General features: G+C 42.4%; 1 protein-coding gene across 1 annotated transcript in view; it reads right to left on the bottom strand.

Moving 5' to 3' along the window:
• The window catches only part of ADCY2 (adenylate cyclase 2), a 426,140-nt gene that overhangs the window by 50,972 nt on the left and 355,892 nt on the right, over nucleotides 1–19,276 (bottom strand). The window contains 2 exon segments of the mRNA NM_001265652.1: nucleotides 3,819–3,988; nucleotides 9,850–9,969. Coding sequence (NP_001252581.1) covers nucleotides 3,819–3,988; nucleotides 9,850–9,969 — 290 coding nt within the window.

Below are 19,276 nucleotides of genomic sequence, written 5' to 3'. Positions count from 1 at the left end.
GATCTTCTCTTCTGCATGATTCAGGAGAGTGCGTTAAAGTCCTCAGCCCATATGTGTATATCACAGAAAAGGGGCTAACAGGCAACAGAGGCCACGTCCCCTTCACCCAGGATGGGTACCTTCCACCTTTCCTGGGTGAAACAGGCAGAGGAGCTGCTTGGTCCTCCGGCATACCGAGCGGTGAAAGCCAGAAGCTTGAGGGAGGTCTATGTATTAGTCGGGGTTTTCCAGAGGGATAGAACCAATAGGATGTATGTATATATAGAAGGCAGTTTATTACCGAGAATTGGCTCACCGGATTGCATGGTGAAGCCCCATGACAGGCCATCTGCAAAGCAGGGAAAGAGAGATGCTGGGAGAGGCTCAGTCCAAGTCCCAAAGCCTCAAAACCAGGGAAATCAACAGTGCAGCCTTCTGTACTGAGAACCCTGGAGATGCTGCTGTACAAGTCCCAGAGTCCAAAAACCAAAGAACCTGGAGTTTGATGTTCAAGGGCACGAAGCATCCAGCACAGGAGAAAGATGGAAATCAGAAGACCCAGCAAGCCAGCTTATCCCACCTTCTTTCACCTGCTTTGTTCTGGCTGCGCTGGCAGCCGATTGGGTGGTGCCCACCACACTGAGGGTGGGTCTTCTTCTCCGAGTCCACCAACTCAAATGTCAGTCTCCTCTGGCAACACCCTTGCACACACACCCAGAAACAATACTTTATCAGCCATCTAGGCATCCTTCAATCCAATCAAGCTGACACCTAACATTAACCATCACAGTGTCATTGGAGCACTCAAGGCCAATGAGGAGCAGGTCTAGGGGCCTTGGTGGACAGCAAGGACACTGACCTGCCACAGTCAAGCAAGGGTCCCAGAAAGAAGACCAGAGCAGGAGAGAGAAGGCAAGAATGTGGTGCCCAGAGACAAGTCACCAAAGGGATGGGACCAAATGCTATGACTTCAATGGTACAGACGGACTCAATCAGAAAAGGCGGTGCTGCCTGGCCATCCTGTGAGCCAGCTCCCGCCTTCAGGGACACCTCTGGCTTTGGGATTAAGTGATGTTCATTCTCAAGGCACCACACTGCACAGATTTTTTTTTTAAAGGATCTCACTTTCATATTGGGAAGTGTGCGTCAGCATCAATAAGCAAGGCAAAGGATGAGAAAACTGATGTCAATTATTTGATGGGGAAAAGTTCTTGGATCTCAGAAAAGAGAAGGAAAACATTAACGTTGGTTGGTTTTACCTCTGGCACAAGTCACAGGGTTATGTAAAACAGGCAATGAGGCCGGAGAAATTGGGAGGCTTCTAAAATCCCACTTTCAGAGTGGGAGTTAGTTTTAAGTGCACATCATAGAATATTCATTGATTTTGAGGTATTATGCTTTTCTGCTATTACATCAGTAAGACTCATCTTTCCACAGAAGATGCTTCTGAGAATATTGTGCAGCCTGTTCAGGGATCAGTTCAAGAAGTGCCAGAACTTCTGATCAAAATTAGGAAGTGGGAAAAAATAATGAGTAAGACCTACTATTTCATAGCACAACAAGGCGACTACAGTCAACAATAACTTAATTGTACATTTAAAAATAACTAAGGCCGGGCATGGTGGCTCATGCCTGTGATCCCAACACTTTGGGAGGCTGAGGTAGGTGGATCACTTGAGGCCAGGAGTTTGAGACCAGCCTGGCCAACATGATGAAACCCTGTCTCTACTAAAAAAAAATATGTAAAAAAGTAGCCGGGCATGGTGGCAGGCACCTGTAATCCCAGCTACTAGAGAGGCTGAGGCAGGATAATGGCTTGAACCCAGGAGGCAGAGGTTGCAGTGAGCCAAGATTGTGCCATTGCACTCCAGTCTGAGCGACAAAGCAAAATTCTGCCTCAGATAAATAAATAAGTAAAAAGTGTCATTGGATTATTTGAAACACAAAGGATAAATGCTTGAGGAGATGGATATCTTATTCTCCATGATGCGATTATTTCACATTGCAAGATGTATGAAAACATCTCATGTACCCCATAAATATGTATACCTATTATGTAACCACAACATTTTTTTAAAAAATAGGAAGTGAGAGACAGGCACGTGCTCCCAAGGAGGGTGCTAGCTTTACTGATGGAAGTGAAGGCAAGTCGCCGAGGTTTCTCAAGTCAGTCTCCCTAGCTTCAAGGTCATTGCAAAGACAAACCGAGCTGCAAGCACAAAAGAGCTTTAATACAGTGAATGTGATCTAAAGGTAAAACTCCTTTTCTTCAACCTGATAACTACTCTCCTGCTGTGGGGGTTCTACTCAGAGATTGCCTGTCTCCTCAAGCGCCTCACTGAGGTCCCCAAAAGCAATTCTCTCCACACCAGGAACTTGGTAATCTGATTTCTTCTTTTGCTACGGATGTGTAACATATTCAGGGGATTTAAATTTAATAAAGGGAAACTTAGTAGGGTTATCGGCTGCGTGTGAAAATCAATAATGCTACATTTATTTAGGAATACAACACAGGCTTTCTGGATGCAGCAGAGCAATAGTAAAGCATGTTTAGTTGGCAATTTTGAGAATTTATTGGAAAATTAACTTCCATTCTCATTTTGGCTAAGGAATCATACATATAATTATGCATTTTTGCAACTCCACTGCCTGAAGCTTGATTACAGATAGTAGAGTTTCATTGTGTGGAGGATGACGAAAATTAAATTAGGTGAAAAGAATGGGTTGCATCTTCTGCAAAGGTTCTTATTGCTAAGAAGTGTCTACACAGTGCGATGACTGCCATTCCTAACACCAGGTCTCCAGTGGAGAAATAGGTGGCCATGTACTATCAACACAAAACAACTTTCTGGAGTAATAAATCAATGCAAATATTTAAGGCATTTATATTATGTTAAAATAAATATAGAAATAGGATGGAGGACAGTGCAAAGCCCTCCTAGAAAATACTTTGACATCTGGTGGGTTCAGAAATAAACCTAACGCTTGTTAGAAAATGTTTTGTTTTTGAGATGTGATGTGGAGAGTATTAAAACGATTAAAACAATTTTTTTCAAACAAATATTCATTATAAGCTTCCGTATATATTCATATACGGAAGTAATTCGGTAACAGGAAACTGGTTATAAACCTGAGTGAGTGCACCTGGTAGAATCATTTTTGCTGCATCTAGCCTTACAGTTGAAAGACCTAAAGCAATCATATATTTTCTTGGAAGTCAATTTCTCCATAGAACAAAGAATTTTCAGGATTGATAGTTCCTCTTCCCCATAACAGTATTTTAGAAAACCTCTAGTGAGAAATATAACACTGTAAATTGTGAATACAGCTACTTATTTTTTCAATATCTTGCTTTGAACTGAGGGCCATTTTGCCTTCCTGAGGACACTTGGCAATTTCTAGAGACATTTCCAGTTGTCATGACTTGGGGCACTGGAGATTGTGACTGGCATTCAGTGGGTAGAGGCCAGGGATGTCACTAAACACCCTACTTACTACGCACAGGACAACGCCCCCCACAGAGAATTATTTAGTCCAAAATATCAATAGTGCTGAGGTGGACAATCTTAGATTACTTTTATCAACATAGTATAGGTTATAACACAGTTCTTCTCTTGAAACCACTTCACATCTTCTATGTGTGTTTGAGAATACATAATCAGATGTAATCTACAACAAAAACACATATCATCTTTCTGAGGTATCACTTCAAAGAAATTCTCTCAGAATGATTTATCAATGACAATGACATCGCTAACTTGCATTTACTCAACACACACTCACGCTATCCACATGCTAGGAAAGAACTAAAGTAAGAGAAGGAAGAGGCAGCGGCTCACCTCTCAAACAAGACCTGGCTGTAGTCGCCCAGGACGTGGGCGTGGGTGTGAAGTAGGATGGTGTTGTAGCCCACCAACGCCACCATCATGATCAACATCTTCAGCTCGTAGTTCACCCGCAGGAACACGGAACAGGATATCAGTCCCAGAATGCAGCTGTAGATAAAGTACTGAAACAGCGAAGGACAACAGACAAATCCTTAGGATCTCTTCTAAGAAATTGTTACAATTTCTGAAACAATTACAATCAGGGGCCACCGCCAATCTCATTTGGTCAATATATAAGCCGGCTATGAAAACAGAGGCCTGTTTCTTATCTTTGATCCAGGGGCAAATGCCTGGATACATTAAATTCAGAAAAAAAAATCATCCAAAGTTTTCTGAGCCAACCTTGCATGATAAATAAAAATAAGCATGTATATTGCCACTTTTTAGGAATAAAATTGTAAAAAAAAACTTACATGGAAGACACATTGTTATAATCCAATGTTATTTATTTCTTGAAAATGAAAACATTGTGGCCTCCTATACATTCCTTAAATGTAAGTTAACGTCTATAGAATCTTTTTTGGCCTTTCAATTCTTTAATTCATTAAGATAATATAAATCATTACAGACAACTGTTAAAAGCAGAAGGAGGCCCAGACATTTTATTAAAAGAGAAACTGTGTGTCAGAGGGGCCTATTTAAAACAGAAGGATTTAAATCAAAAGCCTTGACCAGGGTGAGTCATGAATCCCCGGGAGTTCAACAGGCACCAGAAGAAAGTGGAAGAACGAAGTGGGAGCCAGCGAGCTCGTATCATCCATCTTAGGGCAGAGCAAGCTGCAGGCAGGCCTGCCCCAGGTGAACCATTTCCTCACCATTTACCACTGCAGGCACCGTTCAGATAGGCTTTGGATAGCTCTGAATTCAACTCTTCACTAGCTCATTAGCTCGCTTATTTGCAGCCAGTGACCTAACTTGCTTGTATCACAGTGTCTGCATGACACTGTAAAATGAGGGTAATCATATTCTCCTTGTAGGTCATTGAAAACAACAGAGATAAAAGACTAATGCACAGAGCCCAGAGTCCTGCACGCCAGGAGGGACTCGCTGCAGGGAAACAGGCGCCATCTTCAGAAAGGCTTTATTTGCTCCATCATGGGGTTTCTGTGAACAAGGTTTGTGTTACTATCTCAGCATTCCTAGAACAGAGACAACACTCAAAAAAAAAAAAAAAATTAAGACTTTTAATAAAACGTAGATCTTATTGATTTTTTTAAACCTTGTCTTTTAAAATAGCCCAGCTTTTAAATTACTCGATTTTAATTTCATCATACTGAGTAAGCCAGGTAAGAGCTGCTTACTTTTGTCATTTGAGCTCTGCCTTTGATTTCCCCAGCTAAAGCCATCTACATTAAGCTATGTGGAAGGCTACTGATACTAGCTCAACAGTCCTGTTCCTGTGGAAGAAAGGAAAGTTGGAAATAGCAGCTTGCAGTGATCATATGGCAGGCTTTCTCTTTGTAAGAGGCACACTTGAGTGAAGGCAGCCTTAGAAATGAGTAGGAAATGAGTAGAAAAGCAGGAATGAGTAGAAATCCCATTAGTAAGGACTTCGACCTGGCACTTGGCTTCAAAAGGAAGACCAATACCTCACACTGGATTACACACCAACTAGGTCACTCTTCAGGGAGTTAAAGTCTTTCTTTGCATGGGAATGTGAAGGCCACTCTTCATTTCAGGTGGCAGCATTTTAAGGAACACTGAGTGTTGTAAGCACAGTTTCTTAGCTGCAATTGTCTGATGTCAGGTCTCCATTTTTCTGCCTCTCATGGCTTCCCACAATAGAGAACAGGAAAAGGAAAAGAAGAGACCACGTGGGTTAACGTGATAGAATCAACAGAGCTGTGAACAGGTGGACAGGCAGTATCTGAGAGGGAGGAGGGGTGTAGCACGCCCTCTGAAAAGAGACCTTATTTCTAGAGAGTTCTGCCCTTGTCACCTTAGAGAAGTTACTAAGTATCTACTTTAGGGCAGGTCTGAGGACTCTGATACAAGGTACATTAATGCTCTATGTTGCTTAGAACAAGACCACTCAAAGTACAGCAGTGAGTTCTGCAAGACAGGCACACAATGTGGATAGAAACTTGGCAGAGTAAGCTTGTTTCTGATGAATATAATGAAATATGAGCTTGCATTTCATATGGCTTCCTTTTTAGCTCATTTTGCTGTTAATTCACCATTACATTTTTCAAAAGCATTAGTCTGTCATAGATTAGAAATTAAAAACACAAAACAAAGCAAAATGAAAAAAGGGCCTTCACAAAGAATTTGAGAAGCCCTCATTAATAACCTAGTAGCCCTTTAATCAAGAGTCTTGAGTATTTTAAAATTGCTCCTTAAAACCAGGGAAATTGCCCCAGGAACTGGCGGGGGCAAGGCTCTTATTCAGGGATCCTGTCCCATCAGATTCCCCAAAGCAGCTGACCTTAACAAGGCAATCTGTGTCCTCCAAGAGTCACTCAAAGTAAAGATGATGATAACACCCATCTTGGAGAAGTCTCATGAAGATTGAGTAACAAAAGAGTTCAGAACAGCCTAGTCCATGAGAAACTTGGAAATTCTGCTATTATTACTACACACTAAAAGTCTTTTGTAAGTTTTGGTTTTTGAAAGAGCTCTGTTTCTAAAATTATGTTGAAAACCACTGTTATAATGAAAATTATCAACCAGTTCAACTTAATCGAATGAGAGAACAGAATAAGGAACCACTTATAAGAGGGTGTGTATGTATCAAGGGGTATATGTGGATTGTTTGGTGTGTGGGGACCTGGGGTAAAATTTTAAAGGTTCTCACAGTTTGAACCTTTGAACTATGTGTCAACACCTATAAAATATGCTAAGGTTCCACATTTCAAAATTCATTCTTAGGCTTTACATTTTTTATTTTCACATTTCAAGAACATCTACTAAAATATGTATGTTAATGGGAAGTATACTTTAGTCCATTTCTGTAAAATGGCCTTCTAGAATGCTTGGAGGCTGTGCAAGAGGTGATCTGGCATAAAAAGGTAGGTTGGGAACCTGTAAATAGCCATCCAGGGACGTGTGGGAGAGAACAGTGCAAGACGCCAGGCTGGGAGCCTGTCCTGGCTCCACGGTTTAGCCGACCAGGGAAGGCTCCAGATGGTCAGCGGTTCTGGCAGTAGGATTCTGAACCGACTTCTATTGGAGTGTACTTACTGGTAACCTGATTGCTAGTAATGTTTACCAGTTTCGACATAATCATTGAAACCAACTTGCATTTTACAGAAAGGTAACAGCCACCGCTATCGGGAGTAATTTATTAAGACTAAAGTATCTGGGTCTTAGCTTCTTCACCTGCAAAACAAGAACCCCAATAATACCTACTTCACCAGGCTCATTTTTGGGTGAAATGACGTAATGCATACCAAGTGCCCGCTGTGGTACAAACAACCTACACTGCAAAGATCCTTTATGGCTAATTTTGGAATTTTAAAAGGACTGTGTTTCCTGCTACAGAAACAATACACCAGATGTTAAAGACTGGGAAATATACAAAAGGATATATATAAAAATAAGGATCTCTGATAATCCCCAACATCCACTTTAGCCACTATTCATTATTTGTATATGAATTTCCAGTCTTTTTCTTTCTACTTATTATTGGCAGTATTGTTTTAAAAAATTAAGATCATACTGTTTTGTATTTTTTAAAACCATACTTTTCAATGAATAATTTATTATGAATATGCACTTATATGTCATTAATTTTTTTTACAATGTCTTATATGGTGGTTAAGTATAACCTTATCCTGTGTTATAACAAAATTTATTTTAAAATTTGCATTTTCAAATTTTTAGGTTGTTTTCTTTCTTTTGCTTTCTTTTTGTTGATGTTATATAAACACATGCACGAACACGTGTTTGGTAAACCTTTTCACTTTTAAAACTAATTTTCAAAATTAGTATTACAGGGTAAAAAGTGTGTCTGTCTTGTGCTTTTTGATAATTATTGAAATTACCACTTAGAAGAGTTATATCACTTTATACCAGCACCAGCAGTGAGCTGGGCATGCTTCTCAGCTTGCTGGGCAACTTCAGGCATCACATAACATGGGGTTTGAGAGAAATGACGCCTGTGTGGCACACACCCACAAAACGGCTTTTCAACTGTTCCCTGGGATCCTTTAGGGAGGAAGCCAGGATGTCTCCAGGCTCCTTGGGGACCGCTAAACCCGTGAGTTCACAATGCGGTTTCTGTGCAGCCAGTCCATGCAGACCTGGGGCTTCCTTAGCAATGCTGGCCAGGATCTTCAAGGCCTCATTATTGGAAAGATAGTAGCCGTTTACTAAATCCCACCTAGATTTTAGAGAACCTATTGTGTGCTTTTTCAGAATCTTTTTAAGACTGAGTAAATGTTGCCTTTCCCCACTTTAAGTTTTTAATAATTTTCTTTGACTGCAAATAAGATATTACACAGATTTACCTACATGAAATTCAAAATGATTTCCTTATTCTTTTAGGGATGCCAAGTGTGGCGAGTTGTTTGGCTCAAACATAGCGGAAGGAGAGATTTAAAAAAGTATTGCAGCTATTCTTTTTTTTTTTTTCTGTCAGAAAGCATCTTCATGTTAAAATTTTAAACTTAAAGTGCCACGTGGATGCGAAAGGGGGACGGCTTGGTCGTTGCACTCTCTTCCCAGCATCCAGCCTATGGATCATACGGATGCCAACACCATTGGATCAAGGAGGAAGAGGCAGGCCACACCGTTAATTTAAATATTTCTTTGAAAAAGAGAGCTCCAAATGGCCCACAAATGGCCCACAGTGAGACTACATTCAATAGACTCTCACAATGACTCCAGCTTTTCACTTTTCACATAACTAAATAGAGAAGTCAACACCTAGTCCTCACTGGAGTTTATGATAACACCTCATTTGAAGGGCAGGATCTCCTGGGTAAGGGACGAACCTATACCACCCCCTCTTTCCAAGCCCATGGGGACACTGCTTTTGCACCTTGGCCATCTTGCCCATGACGTAGTCAAGGCCTCAGAAGCCTTCAGGAAAGAACACCAGAAGTCACTTCTATCTGTGCATGGAACTGTGAGCTTCCCAAGAAATGAAATGATGGGAAGGGAAAAAAGAACAGAGCAAAATATCAAGGAAGAAAATCAGAGAAGGAGGAATGGGAAAATAAATCCACTTTATTGCCATAGCTAATGGAGTTAAACATTTTGGTAGGGAATTTTGAAAGCATACATATTAAATTATCAATTTCAGTCCCCAAAATAGTTCACTTAGCATTCTCAAAACTGATTATTTGAGACGGAAACTAAACAAGCATAATCTGCACTACTTCCAGATAATTATTTGGAAAGTGAAAAGGAGAGTATCAACACTTTTTTTTTCACAAACGATGTATGGAAGAACAAAGTTGTTAAGCAGTAAATAACTGACTTAACTCTTCACTTGGAAGACTAATGTGTTAATACATTTTGAAGTTTCAACCTAGGTCTTTTGTGATACTGGTTAAGATGAGTCAGTTAGCAAGAATTACTGGGGAACAGAATCACTGGGCAACGTATGCCGCCAAAGAAGAGGGAAGAAAATGAGATGTGGGTAGTTTTATCACAGCTTTAAGGGGGATAATATTAATTCACTGGAGCAATTGGCACTGTCTCTAAGTGAGAAACCCAGAAACATGGTGCCTTATAATTGAATGCCATATGGTAGGAAATATGCTAGAAGTGCTGTAGTGGTTAAGAGAAGAAGGCAAACATTACCGGTGAAAGCATCACAATAACATTGTAAGTTTTCAGATGTAAGTTTAGCCAGTCCCCAAGGACCCGGACTTCTAGCAGAGGCTGACATTTGTAATTTCAGGACCACTCAGGGATTGATACCAGAGAGGAAATGCAAAGTCTAGAACACATATGAAACTTAAAAAGGATATATGTTAATCCAGACTACTAGCATACAGGAGAGCCACCAATGCAGTCATAATTGCAATGTTCTTACCGGGAGGAAAAATAAATTTTGCGCACGCAGAATCGCCGCCTGATTATTTGAGGCTGAAAAGCTTGTGTTTGTTGTATTGGCAGTTGGAGGGATTGTTTCCTCTGAGTCACTCAGGAAAAACTGCAAAGAGAAGGTTTTTTTTTTTTTTCAATGAATTAGTGCAAATTAGATTAAATAACTAGCATGTGGGTGTTAACTTTATGAATTCTGTGTTCCTTATGCACAGTCAACAGGATTGTTTATGTGGACTTGGGAATTCCTACTGAATAAGTAATTAACGATTTATTGTTCTATACATTCAATAGAGAATTCCAGAACTTCAAAATTCACATTAAAGAAATTAGAGACACCTCTATCAAACAGTAAATTAAAAGTACACAAAGCTCTTGGCAGAGGGAGTAGTTAGAATTACATTTGAATCAGATAACGCCTTTGAAGCCGGTATCACCATGTATACATTCAACTCTCTACCATCAATTCGGAGCCTTCAGAATGTTTTTTCCCCCAGTACCTTTGCCATCTTGGCTCAAACATTAAATGAGTCAATACAATCCTGTGAATTTTTGATGTTTAGAATGAAAATTAATTTTATGGGCAAAATGCAATCGCCAGCCTCGACATTCGTATCTATTATTTGTGAGTGCTTGGCAACTCAGATTGTAAGGGGTGAACAATTTAAAAGGACGGATATTCTCAGGACTGCTGGAAAGGGGATTTTAACTAAAAAACAGAAAGGTAATGCTGAGAAAATAATGAGCTCTTATGTAATGGTCACCAATATAAGCACCAGAAGGACAGCATCAACCTGTTAGCAAGGCAGGAGAAATTTGTCTCTCTCTCTCTCTCATCCTCTCTCGCCCGCTCGCTCTCTGTCCTACAGAAGCTGCACCCAGACTAAATACCCAAGGATCAGCCACTTTTCTGTCATGTGGCTAAGGGTCAGAGGAATGTTCTGGAAACAAACCAGAGAATCATGACTTCAGCCCATTCCTTTTACTGAAAGAAATTAATCTCATCCATACACCTATTGAACAACTTGTGTTTTCTGCATAGGGTTAACCATACATATTCAAGGTTTAAAAAGTGAAACTTCCTTATAGTTTCTACGGTTGCTTTTGTTTGTTTCTATTGAGTTATTTCCCTGGACTGCATAGTTCCGTCAAATACCTAAACTAATTTATTTGGATAGATAAGAAGACATTTATTTAGTCTATTCTTGGGAACATTCCCCTCATAGTCTATAGAGATATGAGATACAATATTTCTGCCCATTATATCATTTGATTAAATTTGGCAAAATGCTGATTTAAGCATCAAAGAAATATAGTAGATTTCTTTATGTATGATGAAAGAACTTGTAAAACTTGTCACATCCCTGGCCGAACTACAAATGTGCTAATATTTTGGAAAAAATTATATCAGGGATTAGAAAAGAAAATAATGGAATAATTGCTTGGCAAACATCAGGCTCCAAAAGGGTACAGATTTAGATTTAGATCTGATAGACCAAAAATCCAATTGATTTAAATATTAAAAAAATCAACAAATGGCAAAGAAAAGGAGATTGTTTAGCTTGGTGGGTTACTAGTCTCAGGTGCCAAGGATCTTAAAATAATTAACAAAAACTTCTTGATTATATCACCATATAGGCAAAAAACTAGGTAAAATGAAGTGTTGCATTCTTGACATACAAAAAATGAGTAGTTTACTTTGTGAAAAATGTGTCTTGCAAGGAGGTTTTGCAATAAATATGATGGTTGAACTTGAATAACAAGAGAAAACTCCAATCACTACACATGTTTCCTAATCCACTTCTGCTATGTCTTTCTAGTAGTTATTAATATCAACTCCCCGTAAATTCAAGAAACTCTTCATTCTGTCTAAAATCATATTACAATTTTGAATCAACTTCCCTTCCTCTGTCTTCTTTGCATTTTAAAGTAACAAACTCATATCATTCCCTAATTGTAGCCAGTCAAACACTCAAGAGAGTTACTAATCCCTTGCCCACCTTCCTTCCAGGTAAAACTACCCCAACTTTCTCCACTGAAAATATTTTTAGCATCATAACGATTTAGGGAGCTCTTCTCTGGACCCAATTTAATTTTCTACAATCTTTGTCATAATTGGGACAATGATGTCATCATTCTGAACAAAACTTCCTAAATAAAATGCTAAGGAACACTGCATATTTTTAGTTTACTTGCAAATTTTACATTTCTCAGGCAATTTAAAACATATCAGAATTACATTTTTCGAATCACATTAAACTGTGAACAGGTGCTTTTGTATTGTTTTCTGCCTGATGACATCATTGTGTTTGTCATTTGGTTGAAATTAGAAGTCTACCTGAGTAGACTACTAGTTAACTATGGCTAACTCCTTGCCTGGCTGGCTCACAGATTTATATATGCTTTACTTATAATAAATTTCTTGGAAATTTCTCAGAAGAAATTGCAAAATGCTGCAAGGAATCAAGTGATGACATTCTCAAAATGTCAGGAATAAAATGGCAGCACATTCGGCCACTCATATGAGATTCTCAACAGCCAGCTGGAGACTAATACGGAAAAAAACACTACATATGAAACAAACATGGACCACCAATTGTTTTTCTCCACTTTTTATTGAGGTGTTGGTATCACATGGATAAACGTCGAGTGTTTCAGATATCCCGTTAAAATCACACAATTCACTGGAAATAAAACTGACTTGGACATTTTGGCATTCAATACCAATGAGTAATGAGACTTAAAAAGCCAGTTCTCTGAACACACGGTTCCCATTGACCCTGGCTCTTGTAAGGGTCATTAAAATGCAGGCTGGGAATAAATATTAGTGACTGGAAATTGACGCGGAGCCTCGAGATGAACCGGCCCATCCACGCAGTCAACAGCAGAGGCAGGTCAGGGCAGCCTCAAGCCGTCACACGTTATTCCTAACGCATCTCTCCCCTTTGAGGTACAGAGTCGTGGCAGACGATGACAGAGAGGCAGTTAACAAGGGCTGCTTGCCACTGGCTGGAAAAACGCAGGGCAAACGGAGGCTCACCTGCTGCAAAGGGACTGGGGCATCCAGAAGAAAAGGAACACCCGAGGGCACAATGCCAGGGGCAAGGAGCCAGACACAGAGGGACAGATATTGTGTGACTCCACTCATGTGGGGTCCCTGGAATAGGCAAATTCATAGAAACAGGAAGCAGCACAATGGTGACCTGGGGCTGGGGAGAGGGAGGATGGGGAGTGAGTGTTTCATGGAGACAGAGTTGCTGTTTGGGAAAATGAAAAACACTCTGGAGATAGATGGTGGTGATGGTCGCACAACATTGCAAATGTACTTAATGTTACTAAACTGTATGTTTAAAAATTGTTCAGTAATATATCTTATGTTATATATATCATACACAATTAAAAAATACATTAGAAACAGAAAAAACAAAGAAAGAAAATGAAAGCACTCTTCCTCTGCCTCAAAGGGAAAACTTAAACAAATCACAGGTGCTATACATGAGGACATGAATGAGGCTAGGACTTTAAACAGATGAAGTTTTCTGAGAGCAAGTTACATGCTCTTCCCAGTGACTTAAAGCATATGCACTCCCACAGTCCCCCACCTCCGCCAACACAAAGAACTGTTATTCTTGCTGAAATGTGAGTCCGATGCCTGGATTAGTCTCACTGGGTTAACAACAGCTAAGAAATAGAAATACAACTTGAGGATGGGGCTCCCTCAGTCTGGAAAACGTGTTCAGAAAAAAAAAAATGCTGAGAAAAAACATGAAAAGCTATACTCCTTTAACTAGAAACTGCTCCCGGATGGACAGGTTCAAGTGGGACTAGGTAAAAAGAGACAGAAACAATCCTGGGACCATTGAACTGCATGTAAGTAAAGACTGAGTTTCACTCACATCCTTCAGCAGAAGGTGTCGCCTTCCTGACGTGAGTGACAGGAGCCCGCTTCCCTTGCACCGCCCTGCACAGGTGCCCCCTCCTAACCTACCTGCCTGCCTGCTTGGGCAGCCTGAGTGCCGCATCAGCACCACCTCATGAGGCATGTGGCCCTGAGCGCTGCCTCCGCCTCACACAGTCGGAGTTCAGGAGTCCGGGGCATCTGCAGATCCTCAGGTGTGGCCAGAGGCAGAGCTCCATGGACAAGTCCTGCCTCTTCTGTGATTAATAAGACATTATACACAAGGCTGTACAGCTAGGTCATGTTATTTCCCTTCCGTACCCAACGTCAACTTTCCTACAGTTTTACGTTTTTTCTTTGACATAAGAGGAGCACCTGCGTGGAAAAGAACCACTAAGTTCATGGCACCAGGTATCAATACAAACGGTATTTTTCTGCACACTTGGAGGAATTCAGTGCCTGAGCAGCTCTGATTTCTTCTCCCCCTGCATCGATAGACAGGAAAAAGTAGGGGAAGGTAATTTAGCTTATTTCCTGCTTCTACTGCTACAGAAGGCAGCTTGGTATGTGGAAAATCTGCAGAAGGCACATTAAAAGTATTAAAAAGTGTGATGAATGATTTTTGAGAAAGAAAGAAATCTCAAGGGTCATCCATCATACTTTTAATGTGTCTTCTGTGGAGGAAGGAAAACAACATTGGAGACATATTTCTGTTACCAAAGGCAGTCGTTCTCTCTCTAAAGGATCGTAGCTACTGTTGAAAGAATGTCTCCTCCTAAATGATCAGCTTGTCAAACATTTATAGACAGTGACTGAAGTGTCTGTCAATCATGACTAATTACGCTACACAAAATAGAGTTAGCTTCCAAACCAGATTTGTTTCTCATTTATATCATCTTTAAGAATTACGTGATAAATTCTGGTTTTATAAGGTCAAACTAGATGTTACAAAAGGAAATGGTTTCTTATTTAGAGGGCTGTATGCTTACCTATTCACTCACTCATTCTTTCATTTAATAACTAATGAATGGAAGGCACTTTCCTAGGACATGTGGAAAAAAACCAAAGATTTCCCCAAAGTTCATTCTAGTATTATTCATAACACCCAAGATATGGAAACAATCTGTCTATTGATGGATGATTAGATAAAAAAATTTGGGGCTGGGCATGGTGACTCACACCTGTAATACCAGCACTTTGGGAGGCCGAGGCAGCAGATCACGAGGTCAGGAGTTCAAGACCAGCCTGGCCAACATGGTAAGACTTCATCTCTACTAAAAATACAAAAATTAGCTGGGCATAGTGGTGGGCGCCTGAAATCCCAGTTACTCGGGGGGCTGAGGTAGGAGAATCATTTGAACCTGGGAAGTGGAGGTTGCAGTGAGCCGAGATCACCCCATCACATTCCAGCCTGGGTGACAGGGTGAGACTCCATCTCAGAAAGAAAAAAAAAAAAAAAAAAAAAAAAAAGAGAGAAAGAAAGAAAAAGAAAAAAGAAAAAAAAAAAAAGAACAAAATAGAAAAGAAATTTTGATACACACACATACACAATGGAAAATTATTTAGCCTTAAAAAAGAGAAAAATCTTGTCATTTGCAACAACATAGATGGATATGCAGAACATTATGCTAAGTAAAATAACCCAGGCACGGAAAAATGAATGCTGCATGATCTCACTTATATATGGAATAAACAAAGCTGAATACACAGAAACAGAGAGTAGAATGGTGGTTACCAGGTGTGGGGGAGGCCAGGAAATGGGAAGATGTAGGTCAAAGGGTACAAAGTTGCAGTCATGTGGGATGAACGCACCTAGATTACTAAAGCACAGCGGGAGGACTTGGTCAATAATACTCTGTTGTATTTAAGATTTGCTAAGGGAGTAGATTTTAGGTGCTCTAATCACACACAAGAGGTTATGTGGAAGGCGATGGATATGTTCAGTTGCTTGCCTGTAGTAATCATTTCACAGTTTATATGTATATCAAAACATCATGTTCCACAACTGAAATTTATATAATAAGAGAGAAAGAAAAAATGATCTCACTCTTACGTTTGCGTATATGATGTTAAATGTATTGTCCCCTAACTCATATGTGCTGCTACTGACCAGTGAAGGTCGACCTCAGGAAGTGTACTCGATTTGCTTGCATGCACGGTGAACACGCTCCTGACGGGCCAGGAGGAGGCTTCATTTTACATGCATGTGTCAGTCACCCGCGGGTCCTGAGTACATCGGAACGCTAGCTTGTGCACCCTGCTGCCCTTCAAGTGCGCTTTCATCAGCCCCTCCGCCACAGAGTCACTTCCAACCCAGTCTCTCTCACAGCTTTCATCTACCAAAGCGCACTTGGTGCTTGGCCGTGCGCTCTCCTGGGAAGCTGGATCTTGGGACAGCAGCACTAACGCATACATGCAGGTTACAAAGTCGAGCCCAAAAAACCCATTTTAGAAAACACACTCAGACTTCTGGCGTCTCAGGCCAACGCCCCTTGCCTGCCTCTCTCTCTGTCCAGGTTCCTCCCCCGTGATTTCTTCACATCCTTGCAGTATCCAGGAAATTGCATGTGCAGAGAGCTGAGGCATTCTTGTGGCTCGTGGCGTGTCTGCAGAAAGGCTCTTTCAAGAAAGCCTCTCTCCTGTCCCTGTCTGAAATCTCTCACCTTGAGTTCCTCACCCTGAGGCCGTCCCCCTAAAGCAAGCTCTGGGACCACAGCAAGAACAGCACTCCCCACCACCCCTGCCTCCCAACCCTGTTCTTCAGGCAGAATGCGCCCGGCTGGCCAGTCTCGCTCCCATGAGCAGGTGCCTTGAGTGGATGAATGCAGCAGGTCTCCACCTGAGCCCTGGCATTTCTGTCTTTCTGGAGCCCAGTGGTACCCCAGAAAATTGCTTGTTGTCTAGACATGGCACATTTTCCCTCTTCAGCTGTTTTCCATTCATTCTGGATTAAGCCCTAATTGGAAATAAAAGATGTCACCATCCAGGCACGCCTGAGACCTAGAAGAGGAGGCCTCCTTCCCCAGCAGAAAATAAGCCTCAAGTGATGCAAACATCCAGGAAGAAGGGGAGACCCACTTTGTGCCACTCGCTCATCTTACGGAAGGGCAGGAGGAGGAGGGCTTCCAGCGGTGGGCCGGGCCCATCAGGACCTCTCCACAGGGGACTGCCCGCCAAGGGCCTGCAATAGCCCAGGGAGGCTGTGGCCTGCATGGACTTGCCTGCTGAGCCCCTCCTTCTCCAGCAACAGAGGAGCCTTTGAACTAGCTGTTCTGGAGGCTGAGCGGGTGGCTGGAGGAGGTAGCTGTGGTGGCACCTTTCAGCGGCCTGCATGTCTGGGGAGCCCCACAACAGGGCTGACCTCATGTTCTTTCTTGGGGAGCTCCGGAGAGGGAGCTGGGGGACACAGGCAGGTGAGGTAGGGCTGCCAGCATGCTTGTACCCAAACTCATGACACAGGAAAACCTGCAGGAGTCACACACATTCACCTCCAGAGAGCAGGGAGGACAAGCTACAGCTTATCTCTGAAGGCGCCTTTGCAGGTGTCACTAAGATCAATTTCTAGGCAACACAAAGCGATGGAGAGGCCATCCCACTCCTGCTGCTAGTGCTTGGCCCATCTGGGATCCAGGTGGTGTCACCCTCACCTGAATCTGCAGGTGTCTGAGAGGAACTTACGATCACTAGTTCCTAGTGAGAGGAACTCTACGATCTGGAGGACTGGCCCCATGTAAACATTCAAGGACCTAATCTACTTCTTCAGGTGGATTTGTTTTTCTCTACTTCTTTTTTTTTTTTTTGAGATGGAGTCTCGCTCTGTCGCCCAGGCTGGAGTGCAGTGGCCGGATCTCAGCTCACTGCAAGCTCCGCCTCCTGGGTTTACACCATTCTCCTGCCTCAGCCTCCTGAGTAGCTGGGACTACAGGCGCCCGCCACCTCACCCGACTAGTTTTTTGTATTTTTTAGTAGAGACGGGGTTTCACCGTGTTAGCCAGGACGGTCTCGATCTCCTGACCTTGTGATCCACCTGTCTCGGCCTCCAAAAGTGCTGGGATTACAGGCTTGAGCCACCGCGCCCGGCCCTTTTCTCTACTTCTTAATATGAATTTCTGTTCTTGTCCCAGAGGCAAACATCCCTCCTTCTCCCCTTCCACCCACCTGTCCTTGCCCCTCACTTCCTCCAGGTCCACGTGGCAGACTCCTCCTTTAGCCCTCCAGGACTCCATCTAACAGGCCTTGCTCTCCCTTCCCCTCATGCCTCTGTTGCTGCCTTCGCCTCCTCGTTTCAGAATGACTTGATGATGAGGTTACCCAGCTGTCTGTCTCCTACTCCTACTCCTACTCCTAGAAGGCACAGAACTGTCTTTGGGGTCTGAGCACCCAGCACATACCAGGCATATCTTTATATTCAATAAATATTACATTTCACTGCATGAATGCTTTCTACTTTATAAAAACAATGTTATTATTATGAAATAATATATGGTCTGTCACCACAACCTGACTGTGGGCCCCTGGAAGGCAAGGACTACATCTCCTAACACTCTGCATTTCCCATTGAGGGAAGCCTCCACTACAGGAAGCATCAGATCTATGGCTGCTGCTGTTGATGTGAGAACAATAAGGACATGTCTCAAAGCACCGTGATGAGCCAAGTGTCTATTCTGGGGGAGATAACCAGCAATGATGAGACTGATATAGTAAGAGTGGCCATTGGCTCAATAATTACAAAATGACCAGAACTGTCCTAAGTGTGGTGGGAACATTGGCTCATTGAATCCTTAGAACCACCTTGGTAGAGAAAGTCTTGGTTCCCACTTTCAAAGAAGTGAAAATGGAGCCTGCGGAGTTCAATGAAAACGTCCTTATAGTCGCGCAGCTGGTGAGACGGGGAGCACGGGGTTGCAATCGGGTCTTTTAAACTCCAGGGCAGGACACCGCACTCCCCTTAGTTTGAGGGTTCCTTTGCCCCTCATGACTATCCTTAAGACATTGCAGTCATTTCTGCAGCCTGTTGAGGGGCCACCATGAGCAAGGAAGTGGGGAACTGCTCCAAGGAGTCACCCCATCTCTCAAGGTGGCTCTGTGAAAGCATCCCTTCCCTTAGAGAAATGACTGCTGTAGCCATTAGATGCTAAATTTAACAGGCAGCAGCTGGTGTTGCAAAGGAGTTAAAAGCGAGTTTCTAAAATTCCACAGGACAGGTCCCAGAAGGGAAGAACGCCCTGCCTGCTGTGAGCCCTGACTCACCCTGGGGCTGACCATGTTGAACACAGCCATGGTCCGGGGTTGGCCATGTTGAACACGGCCATGGTCCGGGGCTGGCCATGTTGAACACGGCCATGGTTAGAGGCTTACCATGTTGAACACGGCCACGGTCTGGGGCTTACCGTGTTGAACACGGCCACGGTCCAGGGCTTACCGTGTTGAACACGGCCACGGTCCGGGGCTTACCGTGTTGAACACGGCCATGGTTAGAGGCTTACCATGTTGAACGCGGCCACAGTCCGGGGCTGGC

This window comes from Macaca mulatta, chromosome 6 (assembly GCF_049350105.2).
Source record: "Macaca mulatta isolate MMU2019108-1 chromosome 6, T2T-MMU8v2.0, whole genome shotgun sequence".
NCBI lineage: Eukaryota > Metazoa > Chordata > Mammalia > Primates > Cercopithecidae > Macaca > Macaca mulatta.
Note: the sequence above shows the minus strand (reverse complement) of the source record. Positions and strands in the feature narration are given on the sequence as shown.